At 37.0% G+C, this 26,831-nt stretch overlaps 1 protein-coding gene across 1 annotated transcript in view; it reads left to right on the top strand.

Annotated features, from left to right (window-relative positions):
* Nucleotides 1-26,831, top strand: part of chd9 (chromodomain helicase DNA binding protein 9) — an 84,688-nt gene that overhangs the window by 31,683 nt on the left and 26,174 nt on the right. Inside the window, 11 exon segments of the mRNA XM_055037131.1 lie at nucleotides 2,365-2,777; nucleotides 15,453-15,561; nucleotides 17,470-17,616; nucleotides 19,271-19,339; nucleotides 19,451-19,506; nucleotides 21,064-21,181; nucleotides 21,528-21,614; nucleotides 21,874-22,011; nucleotides 22,296-22,417; nucleotides 23,674-23,917; nucleotides 26,626-26,802. Of these exon segments, the coding sequence (XP_054893106.1) occupies nucleotides 2,365-2,777; nucleotides 15,453-15,561; nucleotides 17,470-17,616; nucleotides 19,271-19,339; nucleotides 19,451-19,506; nucleotides 21,064-21,181; nucleotides 21,528-21,614; nucleotides 21,874-22,011; nucleotides 22,296-22,417; nucleotides 23,674-23,917; nucleotides 26,626-26,802 (1,680 nt within the window).

Here is a 26,831-nt window from a genome sequence, read left to right as displayed (position 1 = left end):
CCTCCCCCCACTTTGGTATTGAGGTTTAAGCTAATTCTTTTATTTTGCTAGCAGTGTGGAGAGGGGGAGAAAAAAAAGCAACTAGGCGCGCCTGGGCCATGTAGCCATACGCAACACATTTTTAGATTAGGTCATCCATTTATGGGTTTTCTTTTTCGCTGGGCTGACAGCCCACAACGGGGCATAACTGCAGTAACTGCATCCATTATTCACATATTATCATGTATCACAGAGGCTGGATTATTTATGTCTGCAAGGCACAGTGTAACCTGCTACAACGAACATGTAACTAAGTCAACGACTAAGTCAAAGAATGAAATTTACATCAGACTTTTCATGTCAACTGGTGTCCACCTGATCTGAAAAGATTCTCCACAGGAACGCTGATCTTTCCCTCCTGCTACGTTTCCACTTGTTTGAGTTAGATGGGCTTTGTGAGAGTTGAAGTGAGTAACAGGCAGAGTGAGACTGGTTAACCCCCACCTACAGCATCAGAGAAAGAGGCTCTGCTGTCTGACACAGCCCACAATAGGTCTCTGCTTTCTTAATAAGAGTCTTACTTTCATAGATCATATTCCCATACTTAGTTGTGCTACAATGCTATATTTGATGACAAACTAACTGTACAATATGTACCTTCTTTTTGTAAAAAAACTAAAAACACAAATAAACCCTTTCATTTGCTTTAAGTGTGTAGGGCTCAGTCCAATTTCCTGGTTTTCCTCATAAACCCCTGGGATTTTGAGTCTCTTCTTGTCCCCTAAGAAGTGATGTTTGATTTTTTAAAACATCTTACTGCAATATATAAACAGTTGCATTTACGGCAACTGTTTACCGTAAATGTACTCATATGAAGAGTGAAAGATTAGCGCTGCCGAAATCTCTGGGTCAAGTTTCCCTTTGGAGTCAACTTTTTATACCTTCAAGGGCAATTATCGTCCATTTCTCATACCCACATTCAAGCCTTTTCATATCTATATACTGGTTCAGTTCTCATGGTAGCAAAGTATTTTTAGATAAATTAGAAAGATGAATGACTTTAAAAATAAAATTATAAAAAAAAACTGTAGTAACTATTTGATAAATATTTCATGTACTTTTACTCTTTGAAGTTCGTATCCCAGTTTGGGCCAGCTGACTTAGAGATTACTTCTGATGAAATGGCAATGAAAATTTTCTGCTAAAAGGTATTTCTTTATATTAAATTATTACTCTTCCTTAAATTAAACATTATTAAATTATAGAAAAACACTTTAGATCTTTGGAAGGTAAAAACTATCCCAAGAATCAGGTTTAATAGAAACAAAAATAGAAATGGCAAAGAGGCCAGATGAGCATAAAACAAAACATTTCCTGATTGCTCTTGTCCAGGTCTCTTTTAAAATCACTGTTCACTTTTATTTTCACATCTTTACTCCTTAAAAATTTGGCAGATTGTGGTAACTTGGATGTATCGCTGCAATACTGCTGAGTTTCTTTTCTAATGACGTTTGTTGATGTTTTTAGTAAGGCTCAGGCACGTCACCATTGCCAACCATTTAGTTCTAGAAATTGAACGTTGGTGTCTGGCTCAAAACTGAAATTGCAAAACGATCTGTAACAATATGATGTTGTTAAATGAAATTTCTTAAACTTATTAAAGAAAATTAACAATGATGGTACACATAAAAGACAAAAATACATCAAACTAGGTTGATGGTGTCCAAATTCAGTGAATAAGGGTCCGGTGTCCTGCCTGTTTTTAGATGCATCTCTGCTCCAACTCGGCTGATTCAAATGGTTGAATGACCTTCACAGCATGACTTCAAATTCCCAAGAGACCTTGTATTGATCCAGTTGTATAATTAAGTTGAACGAGGACAACATTTAAAAAAATAAAACATTGCACTGGACACTGTTCACTGGAAAAACCGGGAAAAACCTTTGTTGGGCCTGATTGGTCAACAAGAAACCTTTCTCTTCAATTATTAAAAACAGCTATGCTACTGCTATTACCATTTTGAACTTTTTCTGTCTTAGGGCCTTTGGTGCCATTTCTGGAATTATGCTTTGTATGAAACCATGACCAGGTTGGAAACCATAATAAGGTCGATTTGTACCTGCTTTGAAAATACACAGTTAAAAGTAATTTTGTACAATTTGCTACTAATTTGCTGTAAGAAAATATGGTTTTACAACTACAACAAACAATTTTGGTCAGCAGAAATGCATCAGGGACCTTGGTGCAGTGGTATCTCTAATATTCGTTTAGATAATCAAGAAAGTGCTATTTATATCATGTCTGTCTTATTTATGAATTGTGTTTGAGAAAGGTATGACAATTTTGAATAATAAACTTGTACCAATGTTTTTCTCTCCTCTTAGCCTCGAAAAAACCCCAATGGTCCTAGCAGCCAGGTGCGGGTCCTCAGTCCCCCTGTGAAGAGCAGCTCTTCCTCCTCCTCTTCCTCTTCTTCTTCGTCTTCATCCTCATCCAGCTCCTCATCGGAGAAGAGGGTGCCACGGAGGACACACCATCAGATGGAGTCAAATCTGCATGAGAAGCAGGAGAAGGCCAATAGGATAATATCAGAAGCTATTGCCAAGGCCCGACAGCGAGGAGAGAAGAACATCCCACGAGTTATGAGTCCGGAGAGCTTCCCCAGCTCTTCTTCTCAGTACAAGAGCCACCGGGAGCGCGAGCACAAGGGAAACGGGAAGGCCCGGACCAAAGAGAAAGCCTCCAGGAAGGCTTGCATTGTACCCTCCTCAAAGCCCAAGCAAAAGACCAAGATCGGGTATGTAAATGACCTTCGTTCTTTTATTAAACCGCCAAACCTACAACTTATGAACAAATAACACACTAAGTAGACCTTTGATCATTATTCTGTTAATTCAGTTCCTGGCTGAATCACTGCAGCAATACATGAGCTCAAATTAGCATGTGATACATGCCTCTGGTTGGTTGCTTGCTGCTGCTGTGCTCCAGCTGCAATCATTCTACTTTTGTAATAATAATAAATCATTTACAGCCATCATTTGCTCCATTGATAAATTATTTATTACACACTACAGCACAGAGTTGGCAAGGATTGTTATATGATGGTAAAGAGAAATGTTACTTTTAAATCCATTGAACACAAATATTTTGCCAGGTAGCAGCAATGTATTTTGTCTTTGTACAGTTTCTTCCTATGGCTACCAAGATGGGAGCTCAAAGTTCAACTTTTACTACATGCCATAACAATAAACCAGGGTTAATCGTCAGCACAGACATGGGAGGACCAAACAAAAGCTGCATTTACATGCGAGATACTGCTGCTTCAGACGTTTAGGGAAGAAGTCCTGATGTATAGATATCGTAATCCACCTACCATCCCCCATTGCTTAACTGCTATATGCAAGTGTGCAGCTATAAGCCACACCCCACACAAGCTATTAAAATATCAGTTGGTGCAGATGTGAATGCAGAGGCATGAAGACAAAGGAGCAGACTAATGTTTAAATGCAGTAATTTCAGCCTGAGCTGAATCTGGGGAGAAGGGAAATTTTTTTAGAGCACTGAAACGAGCAATTATTATTATTTTTTTTTTACCTGTTGTGGCAGACTGACGGCGGTCAACAGTTCACCCAGCAGCTGGGTTGGTTAATAATTAGATGAGCGTGGCACAGGAGGAGAGGTGTTGAACATGATAGATTTCATTTGTTGTGAGTGTGTGAGCATGTGATGATAACAAGAGACTGATTTCAGATCACTGAGTTTTGTAAAAGGTAATTCAGATTTTTCTGTAAGCAATAAAAAAAATAACAAAATGAAAAATAGTTATCTACATAAATTGCCACAATTAGTTGGAATTATGATTATAATGCTGTGTCTGTGGATTATTAAAAGTGTAGTTCAAGTGAGCTACATCTCAAGATTTTACCTTTTTGTTTCTGAAGATCCATTTTCTTAAATAACTATCTAATTTACTATTTAAGAAAAACATTGTTAAAAATTTAGAGTTTGGTTTCTAAGTTAATAATTAATCTATTCACTGTAATATTTCTAAAGAAAATTAAATTGTAAAGAGAATCAATGAAAGCAATTTGCTTGGATACCTTTGGCTTCTGGTTGTTTGTTGAAGTCTAATTCCTTTTCAAAGTAGCAGCCTAAAATTAAAATGTGAAACACCGCCATAAATAGGTCTCTGTAGAAGTTACCTAAGCCTTTTCTGCTTCCTTTAAATTTACTTTTCACTTTATTATTTCTACCTAAAATGGCCAAGTTAGTCTTTTTCAGTCTTTTGGAGTACATGCTGATCAAAAGAAGTATCAATATTTTTCTGAGGTTATCCCAATTCTTGTCCAGAATACACTCAAATAAAATCAGTCACTGGCATTCTTCTTGGTGCACCTCCAGAGCAAACATAAAATAGAGCTGTGGAGCTGAAACTTTGAGTAGATTGTGTCATCAGTCATGTTGATGCAATCTTAAAGTGGTTTAGAGTTCAAATCAGCTCCAGTGTTGCAGCTGTTGAACAGAAAGACAGTTCATCATCCCTTAGCAAGTGCAGTTTTTCAAATTATTTTAAGGATCTTTTTATATTTGATTCAAAGAACAGAATGCTTTGTTATTGCTACTGAGTGCAGGTGTGTTTATATATCTCCTAAATACTTTGAAAAACTATTTTGAAGCCTAATGATATTTCACTTTAGATTTGGGCTGCACAATACATCGTAAAGTTTTATTGCATAATGCTTTGCAGTGAACTGCTTGGACAACAGTAGATATTGGCTAAATAAATTGTTAGTCTGTTAGTTATATATTTGGTAATGCTTGTTCTATAATGCAGTAGTCATTATGAAAGTTCTTTCAACAGCAAACTGATGCAAGATTTTCAATAACAAAATTTTGTCAAAGCGGAAATTATGCACTTTTTTGTAGTAGTTGCATGTTTACCAATTATCTGGGAATCTAAAACAGAAAAAATAAACACAGTTTAAGTATTTGTTTTCTTTCATTAGTCACATTGTTATGGTAGTAATCACCAACATGACCACATCTTACATCCCCCTAATTTTTTGCAGCCTCTTTAGGTGTTTCAATATGTGTCCAATTAATGCATGTTAGTAAGATTGTCGCCAAATCAACAATCTTTATTAAAATCCTGCACTTGGTCACCTTAAAACTTATTTTACTTATTTATTTTGCAGAAGAGAGCTTAGAATCACAGTATAGGAAAGAGACTTTCAGTTTGGGTATTTAATATAAACACGAGATGCAATACAGAATTTATGCTCTTCACGCTCTTGCACATTCCTTAAAAGATTGGTCTTGAATTTAGTAAAATTTCAGACTCTACAGGAGTGTTTCAAACCAGTTTTTGCTGGAATATTCATGGATTGCACCTGTATTAGCTGAGCATCCAACTCGGAGAGACGTTTCTGACATTTCTTTGGCACATGATTTGTTCATTGTCTTACTGCCTTCTTTTGTGTTTTCTTTTTAAACATGACAGTGATGTTAAACTGTCTGTGAATTACGAGAGACTTGTGGGAGTGCGTGACTGCTTCATGTGAGGTGTGAAGATTCATAGCCTGCAAGATTTCTTGCTTGTAGATCTTTTACTTTTCTAGTAATCAGAAAAAGGTCATGGATTTATGCTCTTCACGCTCTTGAAGAGGAAAAATGTTAATTAGTCTTGAGCTCTATATGAGGAACACAAATTTAACTGTATCAAAAATGTATCATTTATGAAATGTGAAAAAAATGTCTGAAGTGAGAAGTAAACATTTCTTAATTTGCTGCAAGAAAGGTTCAGTTTCATTCAGGTGGGCTACATGTTCCTACCATGAAAGGTAAAAACAAGAACAATCACAGTTTTGTGACGCTGCAAAGCAAACATTGAAACATCAATGCAAACACCACCACATTTCTCTTAATGCCACATAATTACTCTTTTCACGATTCATATTTCAACACTGGCTTTTAGGATTAACTCATACGAAAACAGTGACGTTTCAGCTCGAAGACTTTAACTCAAGTATATTTGTTAAAAGGGGTGTGTGACTACCTGGAGACTTTAGAATGACAGGAGGAAATTTCTTACCCACCCGAGCGGTGTAATGCAACACCGCTCGGGTGTATCTTTGTTGCAACAGTGTTAGCATAGCCTCTGCCGCAATAAATTTTTAAAGTTAGCCTTTGCATTGAATTATAAATTCTGCTTTCTGTATACACACTGCATTAGATATAATTACTTCATGGCAATGGGGATGGTACAATGTTTCAAAATCTCTTTTGGACTTTACCTCTTTGCAACTGGGCCTGCATCATCTATATGGGTCATTTTCTCACTGGGACATTGAGAGTTGATGAAGCAAGGTAGTAATTTTGTTCACTGCTATTTATGTTAGTCATATTTAGATGACTGGTGCAAAAAACATTTGTATGTGTGAATCACTACCATTCTGCATGCCAGTACCTAATCCGGAAGAGGGTTTTTAATGCATTTTTTAAGGCAAAGCAAGAACAATTGGTGAACAATTTATTACAGTGAAAAATCTGGCTCATAACCACTTACCAGTTGGATCTCCCCATAAAATATTTTTCCTGGGAGCAGAGGTACTAACCTACTTCTAGAGTCATCACTTTAGCCTATGTCTGAGGGAATGTGCCGGACAGGACATGGAAAACCTGAGGTGTCTGTGTGTGTTGTGTTCACTGTGTGCTTCCATTGCATCATCTGACAGTTGTTTAAGCAGGGAATGGAGCCTGAGATAAGACTATTACCCTAATTATCTGTGTGCTCAACTGTCTTTTTCTCTGAGACCACCATACAGTTTGCTTTGTTTCCACTAGAATTAATTATTTTTAATTTCCCGCAAGTGCCTTCTGATTGTTTAGCTTGTTTGCGCTACCCAGGCTTCAGAAAGGGGAAAAAGAATTTGTATCATCATGGAAAATCTGCCAGACTGATAACTAAAGTAAATGAAAGGAGCAGATTAGAAGAATGCAAACAAACTGTTATAACTACATTAAAATGATGAAAATATGTCATTTTTATATTTATACTCTAACAATGTAAATGTAATTGGGCATTATTAAAGCCCACTAATATGGAAGTTCTTGACATATCAAGTGGCATGTTATTTTACTGTAGCTTGAAGTGATGTTGCTATCAGCCTTAACAAGAGATGTTGATTTATTGTGAGTCCTAATAAGTGCAAAGATTTCACCAAGATGTCACACAAAAAAACTGCATCTGAATACTTTTGGAGAAACATGAATGCTCAAACTCTGATGCAGATTTGTGGGCTTTTTTGGAATTAATGCATGCAAATCTTGCAATGTATCTTGCAAGATCTTTGTCTGAACAGTGTGGGTGATCCTGCAAAAAGCAGTAGATTTTTACAGGATAATAATGAAGTCATATGGTTTCTAAACAGACCATATGACGTCATTATTATCATCTGTGATAATAATAATCATACACAGTTATCCTTACCAGTATCACTAAGATCATTCTGAGTGATTATGGAAGAAATGTTGAGATTATCTTAATTCTGAGTTCTCAGAACATTTTTACATTCAGCATTTTAATGGGTGATGCTAAAATCTCAGATAAACACAACAATTTCCATTCAGTTTTACTGTTTTATACTGAAAGTCTTGATCTCTCTTGCCCTCTCACTACCTTGATGAGCCACAGGCATGTCTGAGGATGTTTCAAACAAAATGCTCTTAACTTTTAAATTGTACGTCCATGCTTGTGCTATCTTTTTTAAGCACCTTTCTAAAACCAAAAAGAGCAAACGTAGCACTGTCTTCATTTAGTAAAAGCTTCCAAACCGAAGAGCCACCACAATTTGATATTTGTGTAGATTTTTCACTGATTGAAAAAAAAAAAAAAAAAGAATTGGATTTTTGAGCTTCTAAATAGTCACCAACAAGGCTGAAATAGCCAGATTCTGGTTTACCTCTAATTTCTTTGTTTTATTGTTAAACGCAATAAAACACTCTTCATTTGAATTGCTGTTTTCTTCTGTGCCAAACAACATTTTATTTTTTGTTTGATAGCTTCACTGCTGGTAACTCTGCATGTCTCATTGTGCAATAAACCATTTAGATTGACTATCACTGCTAACAGATCAACACTGTCTTTAGTCTAAATAAACAGACAAGAACAGACTGATGTAAAAGTAAACCCATTGTGAAGGTTTTATTGAAACTATTAAGTTCTTTTGATCTGGTAGTCCGCTTGGGTTTGAGCCCCACATTGAGTAGCGCCTAGCTTTACTCTTCAGCTTCAGAAGACTAAAGACACTGGGGTCTTTCACTGAAACCCATATCAAAAATGTTAAGAACACCATCAGAGAAACGCAGTTCAAAACGTTTTAACAAACCTTTCAAGATGTAATGCATGTGTGTAGGTGTATTTTCTGTGTCATGCATTAAAAGCAAGTTATTAATGCAGTCGGTGTCATATAGCAAATTATATCAGGTGTGAAGTACTTTCCAGATCTGACTTGTGTTGAGCTTTGGCAGCAGTTTGAAATTGGAGCTAAACTGTATCTGATGTTGTTACTGACTTCTCCAGTTCTGGCAAAGTTTAATTAGTCTTTCATGACACATAGTGTTTTTCACAAGGATTGTTTTCACTGGAAGGTGAGATTGTTTAGGTTGTATTGATATAAATTTGCTTTAGTTATTTGGACATGTGATATTGCAACACATGTTTTAAAAAACAATTCCTGTTTTTAATGACTGAAACCAGAGCACAAGTAATGTTGAATATTGTCAGTTTGTTTTTTCTAAAAGAACAAACTGACAAATATTACAAAAATACTATAAAATTATACACGTGATTTGTTTATTTTATTGAGGTAAAGTTTATGAGGTAAAAATAAGAAGCATCATAATCTATCCTTGAGGGATTTTTTTCTTTTTCTTTTATGGGTCAGGCTTGACCGATCACTGGTCTCTGTGGGCTTAAATTAGCTTTTCCAGGCAGTCTACCTGCTGAAAAGTACCCTCATAATCATCCGATGAAAGCATCATGCCACTCAGCTCCTTTTTGTTTCTCCCTCCCCCCTATCCTCTTCAGGTTTTCTTTTTTCCCCATAATATAAATTTAGTTCTTCCAGCTCGCTCAAAGCAGTGCACCCAGTGTTTTTCCTGTGAGCAGGCATGTTCATGATATGCTTACATTACAAAGCAGCAGGGTAGCAGGAAAATATCAAACAAAATGGAGCTTGTGAGATCAATTACATGATAGAAAATGGAGGTTTAAGTCTAGTGTATATGCGGCAGAGTATGGCTGTTCATATTTCAGAGCTCTCGTCCTAGGTGTCTAATCTCTTCTCCCCTCAATTTTTTTTTTATTACGAAAGGCTAAAGCTGTTTTTTAATTGTTTTTTCCCTAGTTAATCCCCTGCAGGGTGCACATGTGTTCACGTGTACTGGTGTGTGGTTTATTTGAACATGTTTGTGGCTCTTGGTTTTGTGTGTGTGTGAGAGGAAGTGAGACCAGGAGAACTGCCTATTTTTTTGATGCATTTGCTGAAAAAAGCTGAGCTCTTGTGTGGCCATGTGCACTGTGCTGATACAGTATTTGTCTTTTGGAGGGGCCATATTGATGTCGTTACTACCGCTTCCTCTTAGCTGTGTGGCACTGAGATTATAGCCTTCCATTCATAAGAAGGGGAGGGGGGATTTCCCCAACAAGAACGAGCATGGCTGTGTCAGTAAGCCCCTCAGGATGCCTAGGATAAGCAAACACTTTCAGAGCACACCTAATGGCAGTTTTGAGGATGAGTTGGTCCTATCTAACAAGAATTTCAGTAGTAGATCAACAAAAATGCGATGCAGGCAGTCTCTGTGGTGTACTGAAGCACCATCATAGTCTGAGCTTTTAAAGCCATAACCGGTGTTGATTCAATTAAAAATCAAAACTGAAACGCACACTTCCTGTGGCTGCACGCCAAGTAGGCCAGGACAACACTGTGGGGATAAGGGATAGGGAGTTATTTGGCACAATAGAAGAACCAGAGCCAAAAAAGCCTTGAACGGCAACCAGCCCGTTACTCTGAGGGAGAAGCTTGTGGTTGCAGATCATCGGGGATCACTCAGCAATGTCAGATCAGGGGCAACTGTAGTCTAATTAGAAATGCAAGATGGCGGAAATTCCTGAGGGAGAGCCAAATAGAGAAATTTAATTTAATTTAGAAAAAGTAAGGGCAGTGTGCAGAGGTAAAACTAGAGGAAACTCGTCCTAAATTACAATAGAGTAGCATTGAAAGTTAATTTATTTCAGTAAGTCTGTTCAAAAAGTAAAACTCTATAGACAAGTTACACATAGTGATATATTCTATGGGTTTTTGTTATGTTGATTAATTATGATTTCTTGCTAATCAAAACATTGAGATTTTAAAATAAAAAAAATGAATATAGCATGAGACCAATAAAGCAGTATTGGTACTTTTGACAGAGAATTCAGGAGTCAGCTCCTGCTGGAAAATTAAATCAACTTCTCCATAAACCTCAGCACAGAAAAATGTTACGTTTAAGAAGAACAATCTGGCAGATTGTGATAATTTTGGAGTTCAAAACACAGTGAACAAACACCAGTAGATGATACAGATCCTCTAATCATCTCTGACTGGGCCCTTGATTTCAAAATTAATTGGTAGTTGTACTTTTATCTAAGGAATAGAATGGGCCTGTTTCTTCACTTGGTCTTGGCATGACACTTATGTTGTACTCTCTTGGATTGGAGTGATAGTGATAGTTATGGTTCATATCCAGCTACATTGTTTAACACATTGTTTTCCTTCCACTCAACTTTATGCTAATAAGCATAGAAAACAGGACTAAGTGAAAGCTCATTCTTCATTAACAATGAAGTTTTGTAGCTTTCCCTCAGCGAAAGCAGTCTGTGTTCTGCACTATCAAGAAAACAGGTTTTCCATGATTATGTGGGATATATGAGAACAGTTCTGTAAAAAGAACAGCAATAATTTTCCCATTGTGATATTCTAATTTTGAGAACCAAAACATTGTGGTTTCATTTGCTGAGAATCAAAAGTAACTAAAATAAAAGCTTGAAATATGACTGCCATTAATTTATGCAATTTGAGTTAGATAATTCAACTTTTCACCATTGAATTACCCTATAAACACTTGGTGAACATAATAAAAGTGTCATTTCTGTGGGGAATGTTTTAACATCAGAGTCTCTTCACCAGGATTCTGAGGAGTAAATGTAGCTGCTTCCACGGTCCTGTTTCTGTTTGAAAATCTGTTTTCCTTCTTTTTATGACAACTCCGAGGCTCGCTGGGAGCCTGTTGAGTCCAAAAGAGCTTGTACATTTGAACCAATGTTATTAAATCTCTGGGTGGTCCGATTTATCTTCCACAGCAGGGTGTAACAGACTATACCCACTGCTAAGATGTGGTTTAGGTTTTGTGCAATTCTGTTTGCATTTATGAGTGGTATGTACACACACAGGATGTATGCTAAATCTATACTTTTTAATAGGCTTAGTGCCTTTTTTTTAACCAAGGTAGCTACTAATTATGATCAAGATTTCCATCTGTATGTCGGGTATCTGACTTTTTTTATTTGCTTACGAAAATGCATCATCCTGTATCAAACCAGAATTATGTCTTGGTTGTGCTGCATGCTGGCAGATCCCATGAGAAAGCCGCATTAGCTTATTTTTGGTTTGAAGTGGATATGTCAAGCACATACCTGAAGTTGTTAGGGAACATGCAGAGCTTCTTTGCCAGAACGTGATGTTGAAATGAGTACTGTGCACAACACCAGATACAATCCTAAGGGAATGTTGCTAAGACACGGTAATCTGAGACCATTGCCAGGATTCGTGAAATGGAATATCACACAACAGGAGCAGGGATGCCTTCAGAGGTGGCGGTTCTTTGTCAAAGGGCAGCTGCATGAATCTGCTGGAAATTTCTGTTGTTTTCTAACTTCACAGGTGTGCTTGAGAGGAAATCTCCAGAAACCGTAAGGTTTTTTGATGGATTTTTTTCTGTTCAACCAAGACAGAGAGGTGAATGACATTAAAGTGGAAAAAAACGGATAGATAGTTTTTGTTATTTAAGAAAACTGTGGCAGACATTTAGCTGGCTGTCCAAAAATTAAATTTAATTGCCCTTTCTTAGCTCATGCTCATTCAGGTTGGCTGAATTGCTAAACTGAACATTTCTATTCTGTTAGAAAGGATTGGATAAATATACATGCCACATTTATATGCTTCAAACAATAAGGGACCAATAAATTGGGGGAAGTCAAAGGTAAAGCAGCTTGAATACAATAATATTTTCATTATCTGTTTGTAATGAAAATAATAATTCTGTAAACCAATTCTGTTGCTTGTACATCGATTTGATATGATTAGCAACCATTTTGGAAAAACCAGTGTGTTTAACGATCAGTCTAGAGTAATATTTACATGGTTTTTCAAGCATATTTACTTGTGTTCCTGCTCTTCCCACAATGTAATCAAAAAAAGTTTAACACCATTCACACATTCTAGGAAGCTGTCTCCATCTCAGATCCTAATAGGAAACAATTAACACCACATTTGGAGTGCTGAAAGGGGAAGATTCATTTTTTTCACTTGCTTAGAACAGATTAAAGCTGTTTTTCTTTTTAGATTCTTCTGTGTTTTATTTGTTGTCTGAAGAATTATGAGACGGAAAAGGGAGGAAGAAGGGTAAATCAAATCTTAATTTGACACTGCATGAGAATCTCAGTTTTCATTTAAATGCTATATCCAGGGATTAATGAACAAAGTGGAAATGAGGAGATGATTTTTTTTTATTTGCAGAGTTGTTTACTTTTTCTTTCTTTCGAATTTTTTGGCCGGCTGACTCTGTCTACTGAATACCCTCACTGTCTGAAGAACTGAGTCTGGCAGCTTATCAAAAGGAGGGAGTATTGACCAATATGGGGTTCTTTGTGCATATACACTGTGTCAAAATGTCTTATATAAACAATCTCTTGTCGATGTACTCTTACCTCGTGCAGTCTGCATGAGCACTCCCGTGATTAAACAGTTGAAACCACTTATGGACACATGCTTTTTTCTCACTGACATGAAAATGTAAATATTGCCTGTTTTTGTTCAGATAAGCTTACTAAAATAAGAAGAATTGTTAGACTTCCAACAACTTTTCACAATAACTGGCGGAATTATAGCTGATACAGAACTGGGTTCATTGTCCAGTTGGAGGGCCATTTTTCCCCAACCATCAACTTCCTGATTGTCTTGAGCTTAAGGTTGCTTCAGTATTGCCATTTTCTTCCCTCTTTGGGTCATTAATTTTTGAAATACACCAGTCCCTCCCACAGCAAAGCGATCCCAGAACATGATGCAGCCACCTCTGTACTTTACAGTTGGGAAGTCGTTCTAAAGCTTTCTAGCTTCCCTCTTTTCAGTAGTGATGCATTGGAGGAAATGAGCTGAGTGATTGTTTACACTTGTGATTTCACTCATGAGAAGTTTAAATTAAACACAATGTAGCACTGTTGAGAAAGTAACACAGCTACATAGTATTAATAACCACAGAAAAATAGTTTATTGAAAGTGTGCTCTTAATATACACAAAACATTAAAAAAAATTTTGTTATGTGGCTAATAAAAGTGGTATTTTTTTGATAACCCAGTAGGTCTCAATGTCAGCGACCCGCAAAAATGAACCGTAAAGATATTTACTGACACCAGCCATTGAATCAATCTTATATTTCATATAAAGAAATCTTATTTTTCACTGCTTGTAAATGTACATCCTTATCTTTAAGAATGTATAATTTAAATGATAAACATTTAAGTTTGTACATCCTGATAATCAGTTTTTTTGACACTGACTTCTCTGTAAGGAAATGCTCAGACCTGTGTCTTGTTACAATATGCAGCTGATCTGTCTTTTTTCTTATGAACTGACATTACTTAGGGTAGGTTGCATTTGTATCCGTTTACTGATGCAGAGCTCACTTTGAAGCAAGAGTTTTGTATTTGCATGCAGAATAAACCAGCATAAATATTGTATTTCCCATTTTCACCTGGCAGCCTTAAAAATGCCAAGTTGTGTTCAACACTGTATTGCCTTCTCCTATTTGGGTTTGGCATACAATTGCAAAGTGTGAGGGGAGAAAAAGTACTGTTTAATATTACAACAGTGTTTTTTTTGTGTGTGTGTGTTAATATACCAAGCCTGAGATTTGGTGCCTCTGTCGTGCTGGTGAGAACGCAAATAAAGAAGCACTTGATAGGATGTGTTTGCATGTGTGAGAAAATATATTCAAAAAGGTCACCCAATAATATGGTTGGGAATGGAAAAAAGAATAGGCAGTCGAATGACTTGCAGAAAGTCTAGCTTGTTCCTTACTCACTATGCTGCTCTTCCCATCTTTGAAGTCCAATTGCTTATTAGGCTTCAATCTGTCCTTGAATAAAATTGTATAACAAATAGTGTGGAAAATGCAAGGTTTATGCAAAGCTCCAGAAACATCAACAACCTGTGAGCGTTCTCCACAGGCTCTTGTGGTTTTCCTTCAATATCATCTGTGAAATTCACATATTAACTGTTGTTGTGATAAATCTGTTGTAACACAGTTTTGTCTCACTTCATTAAATAATTCTTTTCGAGTATCTTCGTATCCTTTACTTAATTTTGTCACAATAGCCTCGTAAACCAGATAACTCACTAAGGAAGTAGTATAGGCCCATGAAAGTAAAGTTTATTGCAAAATTAGCCGTTTGGTAAGAAATGCCACTTCCTCCTTGGCAGAAAGTTTTCACTGTGATGAGCCTTTGCATGAACCTCAGCTTGGGATTCCAGTTTAATGAAATACTGAAACAGTTGGAATAAAGTTTAGGCATTTAGGTACAAAACTCGACTTTATGCTTTCATGCCTCCCATGAGCTCTATTTGGTAAAAATACAGATTCTCACTCTGTCTGGTGAGAATCAGCCTTTTTCTGATTTGATAGTGGTTGTAGTTTTTAATCCAGGAGAAAATAAAAAGAATTGCAAGATTATCATAACTCATGCTCTAAAAAGTATATCTATAACTTTTATAATTCAGAAAAATATATTAAATTCAAAAGAATACATATTGTTGGTTTATGTGGCTATGGACCAAAAACGATAGAAGTTGCTGATTCAGATTTCTGGCAAATTGATTGGGTCATCTCTAGTATTTGCAGGTATTGATCTTTTCTTATTGAATTCTTCAGTTCATTGGGTTCATGATAAATTTTCCTGGATGCTGCTGGTAATTGTTAAACACTTCAACATGGTTTTACTTTCCAAAACCGCTGCTTAAACGTCAGTTTTGGAGCGGTACCAAATGTTAGACATCAGTGAGAGAGCTTTCTTTACATGGAAATTTTTAAGAATTATAATCTTCAAAGCAGTTTTCATGACTCACAGTGTTTTTCTTTTTTCACCTTCTCTTTTAGGAAAATTGTTATCAAGATTGGAAAAAGAAAAAAGCGAAAGCCAGAGTCGTCAGAGGAGGAGTCGGATGATGATCCCCCGCCTCGTCACTCTTCTAAGGATGATGATTCTGTGAGTCCCATTTTTTTTTTTTTTTTAGAAAACACAAAACAGTGAAAACTTTGTGTGACATTGGCATAGTAAAACCTTTGCCATTTTCCTCCTAACACTTTGATGTTGGGTGAGAACTTAGTTGCGACTGAGTGAGTTTTAATCTGGTTCTGATGTGGTTTAGGCCTTGCTGCCTGTGGTGTCGCACCTTGGCTCACAGAGCACAAAGACGACACTTGACTCTTCTTCTGTTACTGCTCTGACAAAACTGAGTGAGGGAAGTGGTGTTGTCGCCCTGACGGCTGCTCATGCTGCTGTGGGGCAACGAGGAAGGCTCACAGCTTTAGTTTGAGCTTGAAAGGATTGAACGTGGTTCATGCAGAGGTCAGATAGTGGGTGGCTATTTCAAGTACACATTCCTGTGTTTGTTGATGATGGAGAAAACTGACAGTCTGGCTGTACTCTCTACCATACAGCATCAGAAACCCCCTCCTTATAAGTATTTCTTTTTTTTGAGTTATTAAACACACATTCTCAATTTGATATGGGGATATGATTCAAAATGAAATATTTGGTCAGATGTTTTGGTTATTTAAACAACTCATGTTGAATTTGCTGACGTGTAATTGACATGAGGATGATCTGTTGCATACTCTTTGCTTCATCACTCCTCTCCCCGTTTTCTGAGACTTTTCCAGACTTTATACTTGGTATGATTACCCCCGTTGGATGGCACCACTGGCCTTAATTAAAAGCATCTGTTGATGACTCATTTAAGATGATCAGTGACAGAAGTTGAGGTAGCATGTCCGACAGCTACGACAGAAGCCTGGTTTCCTCAGAGCTTCATCCTTGTTGCGTTGGAAAGTGGCAGCTTTGACTCTGTGCTTCTGGTCATCTTGAGTTTGCAGATTTAAGGGTCTGTCTCCTCAAGGATTTTATAATGCACACCTAATTAACTTTGGCTCAGTGGCATTTATTCCTAATTAACTACATATTATCTTTAGGAGGGGCTGTATTGATGCAGGATGCAGCAGCCCACGCATAAGATAATTATAAAAACTTGACAGGAAGGCAGAGACAAAAGCTGGACTTCAAAGGTCTCCTGGTTTTTTCCGACATTAATCTTGCTTCTGATTTTTCAACTTAGTTTATTGTATTTTACCACGGATTTTCAAAAGATCATAAATAAATCAGTGGGACGTGTTTTTGTTACATGTGTCATAATCAAGGTTTGTTTGTCTCCAAAAATAATCCAAGTTATTTAATTCATTGTTGCCACTGAGTCCCAGTCTGACACTGGGTATAACTCTGTTAAAAAGCTGCTGTGCTATAATGTTCTGATAGTTATAATTTCTTTATAGATAAATATAGGACTCAACATTTGTTAGTAATGTTCTTATGCTGAGTCATTGAGCATACATTGGTCATCAGAAACAACTGATTTTATACATTTCTGTTCTGTTATATTCTCAGCAAATTAAGACTTAAATTATTTCAAATTATAATTCCAGTTTTAAAGTCCCCAAAGGGCAATTCAGCTGGACCTTATCAAAATGGGGTCTGTAGAGAAAAGAAATGTATAAAGTAAAACAGTAGTTACAAAATCAAAATTTCCCCTGATCTAATTTGAGTTGTCTGGAAGAAAAAGAGAGGAAAAGTTTTGAAGGGTCATTTTGTTTGAGGGATAAATGAAAAATTAGCTCATGGTCCTTTGTCTAAATGACAAGGTGGCACTATCGATTAAATTAATTACTACTATGAAATTATAAAGAAGGCTTGTAGGATAAATAAATAAAGCCATTCCAGACCTTACTAAGCAGCCTTGTGTATGGAAGCATAATTTTTTTTAACAAATGAACCTGTTGTATTTGTATCAATTTATTCTTTTGTTTGTTAATTTGCCTATTCTTTATTGTGATTCTCTAGAAGAGGCGGTCGAACCGTCAGGTGAAGAAAAAGAAGTATGCTGAAGAGCTGGAGGCCAGATTGTCAGATGAGGATGTCAAAGTTATTGTGAAAGCCAAGAAAAGCAACACTGCTGCATCCAAGGACCCTGCTGTGCAGCTGTTTGTTGTAAGTTCATCTGCTTTTATGAGTCTGGGAAGTTAGATGAGATTGAACATCAAAGTAAATTCTCTGTTATCATTTCTAAACATTGGTTGAACTATCAATACTTTTGAATATCCAATAAATATACCCACGAGGATTTTACTAAGCTTCCAGCGCAGCAAATTGCACTCATTTATAAATAGAAATTGCTTTGAGCTCAGTATCCCCAAATATTAATAGTGGAACAAATGTTCATGAATTTTCCTTTCAGTGTCGACTGACTCTACAAATTGGAGTTGCACACATCTTTTCATGCAACATTTATTATCAGCACCTGACAATATTGAGGCTCAGAAGGTAGCAAACAAAGCTTACAGATGGAGCTGAAAATAGCGATTGCAGTGCACTGACCCACATTCGATATGTAGGTGACTAAACCAACAGTGGGAGGCTGAGACTATAAGTTTTTCTTATTTTAGCTCTAATCAAACTTATTACTCAGTGTGAGGTTCCCTGTTTTTATTGTTTTTGTCTGAAATGGGATGAAAAAAAGTTAAATAAATTTTGCTCAGGACAGTTTTATTGCTGATTTTTCTTTCTAAGCCAGGTTCTAACAGACCTGGGTGAAACTGTGTTGGTATGGGTAAATGACAAAAGTCAAAAATCAGGAGGAAGTGACACAGAAACCTCTGCTATACATTAGCTCTGTCCATAATAACATACAAAAAACCGAGGGGAGAAGAGTGTCGACCGAATACCATCACCACCTGGATGCATTATTTTGCAAGTTTTCAAATCTGTGAGGAAGTTTGTTTTATGAAATCAGCTTGTAAAAACCATTGTAGCTTTGAAATATAGCACCTGCTCCGCTGCAAGCAGGGAAAGGGAAGAACTCCTGCTGCTGCATGATATCATGAAGACCGTAAATGCTCCACAAATGCTTCCCACTAATTATACCTGAAAGAAAAACACACTTAATTACAATTACTTTGAGCCTCTTCAGTGATTTGGTAGCCTTGCAACTAAAAAAAGATGTGGGTGTTGGACAGAAGTGAACAGTGTGGTGCTTATGCAATCATGTGTAATGAGAATACAGTTATTACTATATAAATGTAGCAGAACTATAACTACCTACACATTTTTTACCAGAGCAACATTATTACAGTTAATATTGTGAGCCAGTAGAGCTAGATGCAAAACATTTTTTCCAGATTGTACAAGTCTTATTGAAACCATTTCCTTTTCAAAGAAAAACAATCAATATTTTGATTGATTAAGCAGAGCTGGCTGATTTCCCTTCTCATAAATCCTCTCTTTTTTTTTTTGCAGACTTCAAAAGGAATCCAATTTGTTTCAGTTTCTCACATGAATGAAAATATATTTGCAGTATTTTGGAAATCATGACTGCTTTCCACAAAAAAACAGAACTGAAACACTTGTTTACTTCACATTGTAATGCAAAAGCTATTTTCCTTATAATGTTTAATTTAATTTTATGTAAGTCATATTGAGAGACATAATGAGACTGTTTTTGCTATCTCTTGTTTATGAGATTTCTTTGTTGTACATTGTGGGAAATATTTCACCTGAGTTTCTGTTGCCTAAACATGGCCTCTTTTTAAGTTGTCTGATCTGGAGACTAATTAAACATGAGACCTAAGTCTTTACTGTCTCTCAGGAGAATCCCACAGAGGAAGATGCTGCTATTGTTGACAAAATCATGTCTTCTCGTATCATGAAGAAGGAGGTAATTATACATCACTTTATTCTCAACAGTCATTATTAATATTTGATTGTTTTTCATTTCTATTTTTCTGCTGTACTTATTGCCATTTTTGTTATTTTAAACCTCTTTCAGGTATCTCCAGGGGTAATGGTAGAAGTGGAAGAGTTTTTTGTAAAATACAAGAACTAGTAAGTTCAATTTTTTATTCTTTGTCTATGTAAAATTCTAATTGTGCATAAAAACATGAAGGAACTAATAGTATCTGTTTCTTCAATTTCTCGGTTTAAAGTTTGAACATTCTAAAGTTTTAACATTCAAGTTAAATAAGAAAGTCTTCTGTGGCTTTGAAACATAACAGTGTTAAAATATTTTATTTAAATGAATTATATACTTTCCAAGTATGGGAGAAAAACAGCATAATATAAATATTATTTTCATTGGTCACACAGACACCTCATTGTCTAAAAGAGCCTTTCATATTTAATGACAAGAAATTAAACATTCAAAATACAGAAACTGGTTAAAGATGTAAAAATAATCAAAAGCTTGGGCCTAGTTTTGATTCCACTCCCTATTTTAAGCTAAAGTATAGCATAAAAAGGAGGCAGGCAGGGTTCTTGAACCACTTGGGCTTGTCAGCTTTTATCATCAGAACAACCGTTTAAAGGAAAAGTTGAGTATGTCTCTCTGGTCTGAAATTGGGTCATTTCACTCATGAAACCAACTGGACTTCTCATTATTCTGCTAGTTCCTTCTCTCGGTCAAAAGGTAACTCAGAAACAGGCGTAACTGTTGGTTTCAGTTGTTGATGTGTTGTTGGTTTCTCAATGTGTTGCTGGTTTCTCACTTTGATTCTGACGAGATGCAAAATGAAACACTTTAAATGAAAGTTATAAAGTCATACTGAGCACACATCCCAGGTTGATGGGCAAAAAGTTGAATCCTGCAAAGCTTTAGGAAGAGACCGAAATGAAAACATTTATGTTAATCAGATCTCAAAACCATGATTAATTATCTAACAGGTAAAAGCTTCTTGATGAAGTTTGAAATTTCTTCTGAGTGAAACTCAGCAGTTTAAGCTTCTTGGGAAGGAGCCGTAAGAAGGAGCTGGTCCTCCAATCAGAAGAGGGCCGGGGTCATAGAGATTATGGAAAAAGAAATTAACTTTTTCTAAAACATTTTTTACACTCAGTGAGACCAAAAATGTCAACATCCTGTTGCTTTAGACATAATAAATTAGGGTTGAGGTTCATTTTGTAGGTATCATTTTCTAGACCTTTTTTGGCGCATGGTTGTTTTAATATTAACAAACGTTCTAAAAATAACCAGCCATCATTTATTCTTCATATTTTGACACTTTTCGGACACCACCTATGGAAATGGAGTTGTTTTGACATAATAAAGAGACCTGGAGAAAAGTGAAGTAGAGAAAAAGGTAAAATCTAAGGAAACTCCAATACATATATAAACATCTTTAGGACAGCTTTCATAGTTCAAATGTATTTTTTCCCCCAAAAGCCTGAAGCAGCCTCTGAAATCACTGAGCTGTCATGAGCAAGATTCTGTTCCTTTCTGCCAAATAATAAAAATGATGAACATGTTAATGGTGGTGTTTATTTTTCTCATTTAGAAATGACTGAGATGAGTTGAAACATAAGGCTAGTGAGAAAATGTGATCGCCCTCCGGTGATGTGAGCAGTGTGTAAAAGCAGATTTTCATGGTTGTCTCCCTGTGTGCTTGTCAGCTCCTACCTCCACTGTGAATGGGCAACTGAGCAGCAGCTCGAAAAGGACAAGAGGATTCAGCAGAAGATCAAACGCTTCAAAATGAAACAAGCACAGAGGGCGCTCTTCTTCACAGATGTAAGGCTGCGTGTGTATATGTGTGCAAACATTCTCTTCCTTCTATTTGCACAATGCTTTGTTTCTTCATTCTAATATTTCTAATAAGAGAATTGTTGTTTTTATATCACTATTTGTGAAAATTGACTTCAGCATGCATGTGTTGAATGGATGTGTGTGGATATTAAAAAGCTTTCTGTTTGATATCTGTGGGATGGCACATCTGTGTGCATTGATTTGAATTTATTTACTTACTGAGCCGATACAGGAGAGTTGTTTCTATGTTTCCAGATGGCGCGTGGGAATTTGATTTGTTCTTTTGCTTAGCATCTGCTCTTTCTGTTTTTGTATCTTCTATTTCTCTCAGATGGATGAAGAACCTTTCAACCCAGACTATGTGGAAGTCGACAGAGTGCTCGAAGTGTCGTACTGTGAGGACAAAGACACAGGAGAGGTAGAGTAAATCTCTGTTAAGCACATATCAGAGTAGCACGTTTGCTCCTGGCTTTTGTTGCTGAAAATGTTTTATCCCTTCTTACTTTTGTTGGTTTTCTTTCTTTTGATATCTTCTAGCCTGTAATGATATCTATGAATCCTAGAAGTGCCCAAGGCCACCCTAATGGGCTGCCTCACAGCCTTTGAAAATGCTACAAAAGCAAAGCTGTGCCTCGCTCTAGTCATTTCCAGTACTCATTGTCCTCTCTCTGCTGCAGGAAGTGGTGTACTACCTGGTGAAGTGGTGTTCTCTGCCTTATGAGGACAGCACGTGGGAGCTGAAGGATGACGTCGATCAGAGCAAGATTGAAGAGTTTGAGCGGCTGCAGGCAGTCAAGCCAGACTCACGCAGAGTGGTACGACGAAGCAGTGCTTCCCAACATCCTGCTTATTTCTTCTCTGATCTGTGTTTAGCAACAGCAGTTCTGATATTATCAACTTTAAAAACATGTAAAAAGTGTCTTTTTTCTCTTACTGTTCCTGCTTGTAACAATAAAAAAAACCAGACAAAATCCAGGCTATGCTAAGATGAACAAGTTTTAAGTGCTTTTGAAAATGATTTGTCAGTTTGAAATAGTTTTAGAAAACCTTGTGTTTTGATCCAAAATCTAAATGTAGTATTATTCGTTTTGTCTCTTAGGAGCGGCCTCCAGCCAACCTTTGGAAGAAGAGGGAGCAGTCGAGGGAGTACAGGAATGGCAACACTCTCAGGGATTATCAACTGGAGGGGGTCAATTGGCTTCTTTTCAACTGGTATAACAGGTCAGTTTTAATCCATGAGGATGACCCGGGTGTCACTTGCAAAGCATTTTTTTATGCATCTAACATTAAGGTCATATCATGTCTGAAATTCATTATAAAAGGAAGTAAGTTGGGCTTAATATGTTAATCACAGATCTTGACGTTTTATTTCAGCAGAACTATTAAATCTTGTATATTTTATGTATTTTTTTTTCTCACTGGGCTTTTCTGTCAGGCCAAAGTTTAAGTCTTCATTGTGTTCTGTAACTTGAGGTGGTAGAGGCTACCAGAACTTTGCTGCTAACATATCCTTGCTAGCTGTTTGGCTTCTATCATGGATGGGGAAGCATAAATTTATTGCCAGCTGTCCGAAGTTCATATATTTCTGTGGAGATGTAGGACTTAAATACATTCATCAAAAGGTCTTAAATTTGATTAGAACCTGCAGAAACCTTGATATAGTTATCTATGGCTTTGTGTAACTATGACACTACACAAGTGTTTAAATAAAATAACATTTCACAGTTCGTTGTATTCAAGATGCCAAACTAAACGAATATATTCTGCTTGTGATTGTACTTTTCTAGAAAGATCTGGGTGTTTTGAGATTACAGGTCATGAATAATGAATGAGTTTTCCTGCACAGTCCTCATGCAGGATTCCTATTTAGACTGCTTGGGGTCAGGAAGAGAGTCAGATTTGCCCTTGAGGTGCACCGAAATGCACAACCGGTTGCTTTTCTTCACCCATGAACACAAAAGCAATGCAATGCATCTGGAGTGAAGTGTCGGCGCTTGCATTAACCCTGGGAATTGGTTTAGTTATGTGTGAGTGTGCAGGAGTTAGCATATGCCTACGCACAGAGATTCATCAAAACTCGAGGGCTGCTTAAGAGGCCAGTGGGAATATCTGCACGTTGCAATTAGCATCAAGACATTATACCCCCACCCACTGGACATCTGAATAAATGGATTGCAGGAGCACACCACACAGCAGAGAGATTATGCTGGATTTCTAATGTTTTTTTGTTTTTTTAATACTGTGATTACTGCTGATGATGTTGTTTTCTCCCTCATTGTGTGTAGTTTATTGTTTTTGTGTCTTGGGAATAGCTTTTTTCCCCTTTGTACACAGCCTCATGATGAATGCACAACACTTTCTCTGTGATATAGCGATGTGGGAATATCTCCTGCAGCCCAACCTACGCACATCATTAAAGCAGCCACATTGCACGGTTTACCCCACTAACCATTTTTCCCCCCCTCAACATCCATCAGGCGCAACTGCATCTTGGCTGACGAGATGGGCCTGGGAAAGACTATCCAGTCAATCACATTCCTGGAAGAGATCCATCGTATCAGCATCAAAGGGCCCTTTCTCATCATCGCCCCCCTCTCTACTATTGCAAACTGGGAGCGAGAGTTTCATACCTGGACTCACCTTAATGTCATTGTTTACCACGGCAGCATGATCAGCAGGCAGATGCTGCAGCAGTACGAGATGTATTTCAGAGATGCACAGGTAAAGGCTGGTCACTATCATGTCTATAATGTAGATTTTAGTCTCAATTAGTTTGTGCCCCATTCATTGTTTTCTCTGTGTGAAGTCGCAGCTTTCCCCCCCAAAAAAACCTCAATGAGGAACACTTAGGAAGACTACAGGTCATCCAGCTTATCTCACTTCTCTAAGACCAGATTTCTTAAAAGATTCAGGAGCCTTTTTCCAAGATTGAGGTACATCTAATGTACCTTTTAAAGACAGATGAACTAAAAGGAGCACTGTTCTGCTGAACTTTAAAGTGGAAAGCAGTGATTCGCTTCGATTAAATTAATCAAAGTGTTCTTTAGAAAACAGCAGCACTGTCAGCAACGCAAAATTCTGTGAGCCATGTAATTATATGAATCAGAATATCAGGTCTGCCTACAACGAGTCACATTGAGACGCTTGGCAGGACGTGATTACCATTTTTAGCGCAAAGCTAGAAACACTTCACATTCTCTGTCACTAATGCAAGACCTGAGTTATATCAGTGTCTTTTTTATTTAAAAAAAAAAATTGATTTCATACATTTGCAGTGGCTTTACTGTAGTCATAAGTTATATTATATTTATACTTATATTATTTGTTGATAAATACATCAAAACAGTCTCAAGGATATTTGTTACAGATCTAATAATGTGTATGTATACTTCTCAAGCTGAAACATTATTTGAAAGTTGTCATGTAATTACTCTTCATCTAAAACTTGTGAAAGGCCTAGCTGCTAACAAAAGCAGGTGTTAAATGTGTTCTTATTTGTGATCATTTCTATTTAATTATTAATGAAGCAAATGAATGCAAATAATTATTATGAAAGATAAACAAAGAACAATCATAATCTAGAAGTTACTACTATCGGGGACGTTTTCTGACTGGAATGAATATGAAAAATTAATGTGAAAAATGCTGTTGCATAAACTGATTGTAATATAAAATGCATCAATATTTTATCAGTATCTTACACGGGCAAAGCATGAGTTTTATGACCTGTTACTTGGTTGCAAGAACCGGCTTTCATTTTATTGGGAGGCCATCAGTCTGTCAAAGATTGGTTTAAAACAAAGATTTTGCAAGATGCAAACAAAGAAAAAAAAAAAACACATACAAGTTGATTTTTAAGAAGTTTCTACTTTTCTGACCTGGTTATACAAATCTATGTCTTGGATTCCAAAGTTCATTGCTTCTGAGGGAGGAGTCATCATGTGGGACGAATCAACCAATCAGAAGCAGACTTTGAATAACAACATGGCATGCCTTAAAGCTGTATAAATTTCAAAATTAGAAAATAAATCTACTTCAGATTTACGAATGACAATCTAGCGCGCACCTGGAGAAAAGTGACAAAAGTAGGTCAAAGTTTATGACCCAGGAAGGCGGGTTTATTGCATTAGTAGAATACATAAGGTCTGTGCGCAAACACTGAATTGAAAGTGCTTGAGGCTTCTAATAATGTGCTTTTTTTCTTTCTTTTTCATTTTTTTTTTTTACATAATTTTAAACCCAATCTTGCTGACTTTTTCAATTTTAACTGCTCATTCATAAACTAAGGAATTTCAATCTTAAGGAAATGAACAAAATGGTCAGATTTTTGTAGAAAATGTATGTAGAAAGACCAATTGTTTTTAAATGTTTTGATTTAAAACATTTAAATCAAATTTGCTTTTAGGAAAAAGTGGATGAATGTTTGTCATTCTACTTTACTCCAAAATGAAGATGTATGCAAAAATCTTGTTAATCAATGGTAATCTATTATATGTTCCCAATATATTTTTAAGAAATGTTACTTATATATAAAACATGTGGAAAACATGTCTATCTGTATCAACCACCTATGCTTGGAGTTCAGATTTGCTCCATGTGGACCAACCCTTATCTTTCAGAGGGCCACAAATGGCCCTCCGGCCACATGTTGGACACCTCTGAATTAAAAGGGGTGCTATACTGGGTAGATTTCACTTCAATCTTTCAAATTGCACAATAGATTTTTTTTTATTTTTTACATGAAAGCAAACCTTTTCCTTTGTTAGTGGTGAGATCATTTTAATGAGCTTTGCATTAGCAAGATGGCATTTAACAAGAACCAGAGAGGGGTGCTTGTGCTGCACTAAGTAGACTATGAGGTAGTTAGTGAGCCTTGGACGGAGGCTGTCTGTGGTTGACAGGGCATGTGATATTTTGCATCAGGCAGTTAGGAGCTCTTAGTGTTCAGACGAACCGTAACAGAAATTAAGGTAAGGGAGAGGAGAAGAGAACAGAGCCGCCACCCGGCTGTCTCCAAGGCAGCCTGTGATGTCATAGCACTCTCCAAGGGGAGCTCACTGTCATTGCTGTTCAAGCATAACTGAACGAGTGGCTCCTCCAGTCGTCTGCCGGCTGGCTTGCTGTTGGAGGAGGGGAGGGGAAAGCTAAAGGATAACAGAGAATCTCTGGAGGGCTGTTGTCAAGGCAATGGATACAAATGGAGAGGCGTGGCAATGCAAAGCCTCCCCAGCCAGACAACAAATAAACAGCAGTAAGACTCAACATGCAGGTGCCAATGTACTTCTTCTGCTGGAGATGATTTCCTCACAAAAGAAAAGGAGAAAATAAATCGCTTCAGTTCATGTCAGTTTATTTACGCTGTGCCAATTCACAACACATTAAGACATTGGTCTGATTGAAGCATCACAAGTTCAATCCACGTCTTTCAGGGTCGCGTGATTCGGGGTGCCTACAAGTTCCAAGCTGTGATCACCACATTCGAGATGATCCTGGGCGGCTGTCCCGAGCTCAATGCCATCGAGTGGCGCTGTGTGATCATCGACGAGGCCCATCGTCTTAAGAACAAGAACTGCAAGCTGCTGGAGGGCTTCAAACTCATGAACCTGGTGCGGAAATGATTCAAGAATAAAATAGA

Source organism: Poeciliopsis prolifica, unplaced genomic scaffold (assembly GCF_027474105.1).
Source record: "Poeciliopsis prolifica strain line A6 unplaced genomic scaffold, Auburn_PproV2 SCAFFOLD011, whole genome shotgun sequence".
NCBI classification, from domain to species: domain Eukaryota; kingdom Metazoa; phylum Chordata; class Actinopteri; order Cyprinodontiformes; family Poeciliidae; genus Poeciliopsis; species Poeciliopsis prolifica.
The sequence above is the reverse complement of the archived record's forward strand: the minus strand, read 5'-3'. Positions and strand labels throughout refer to the sequence as shown.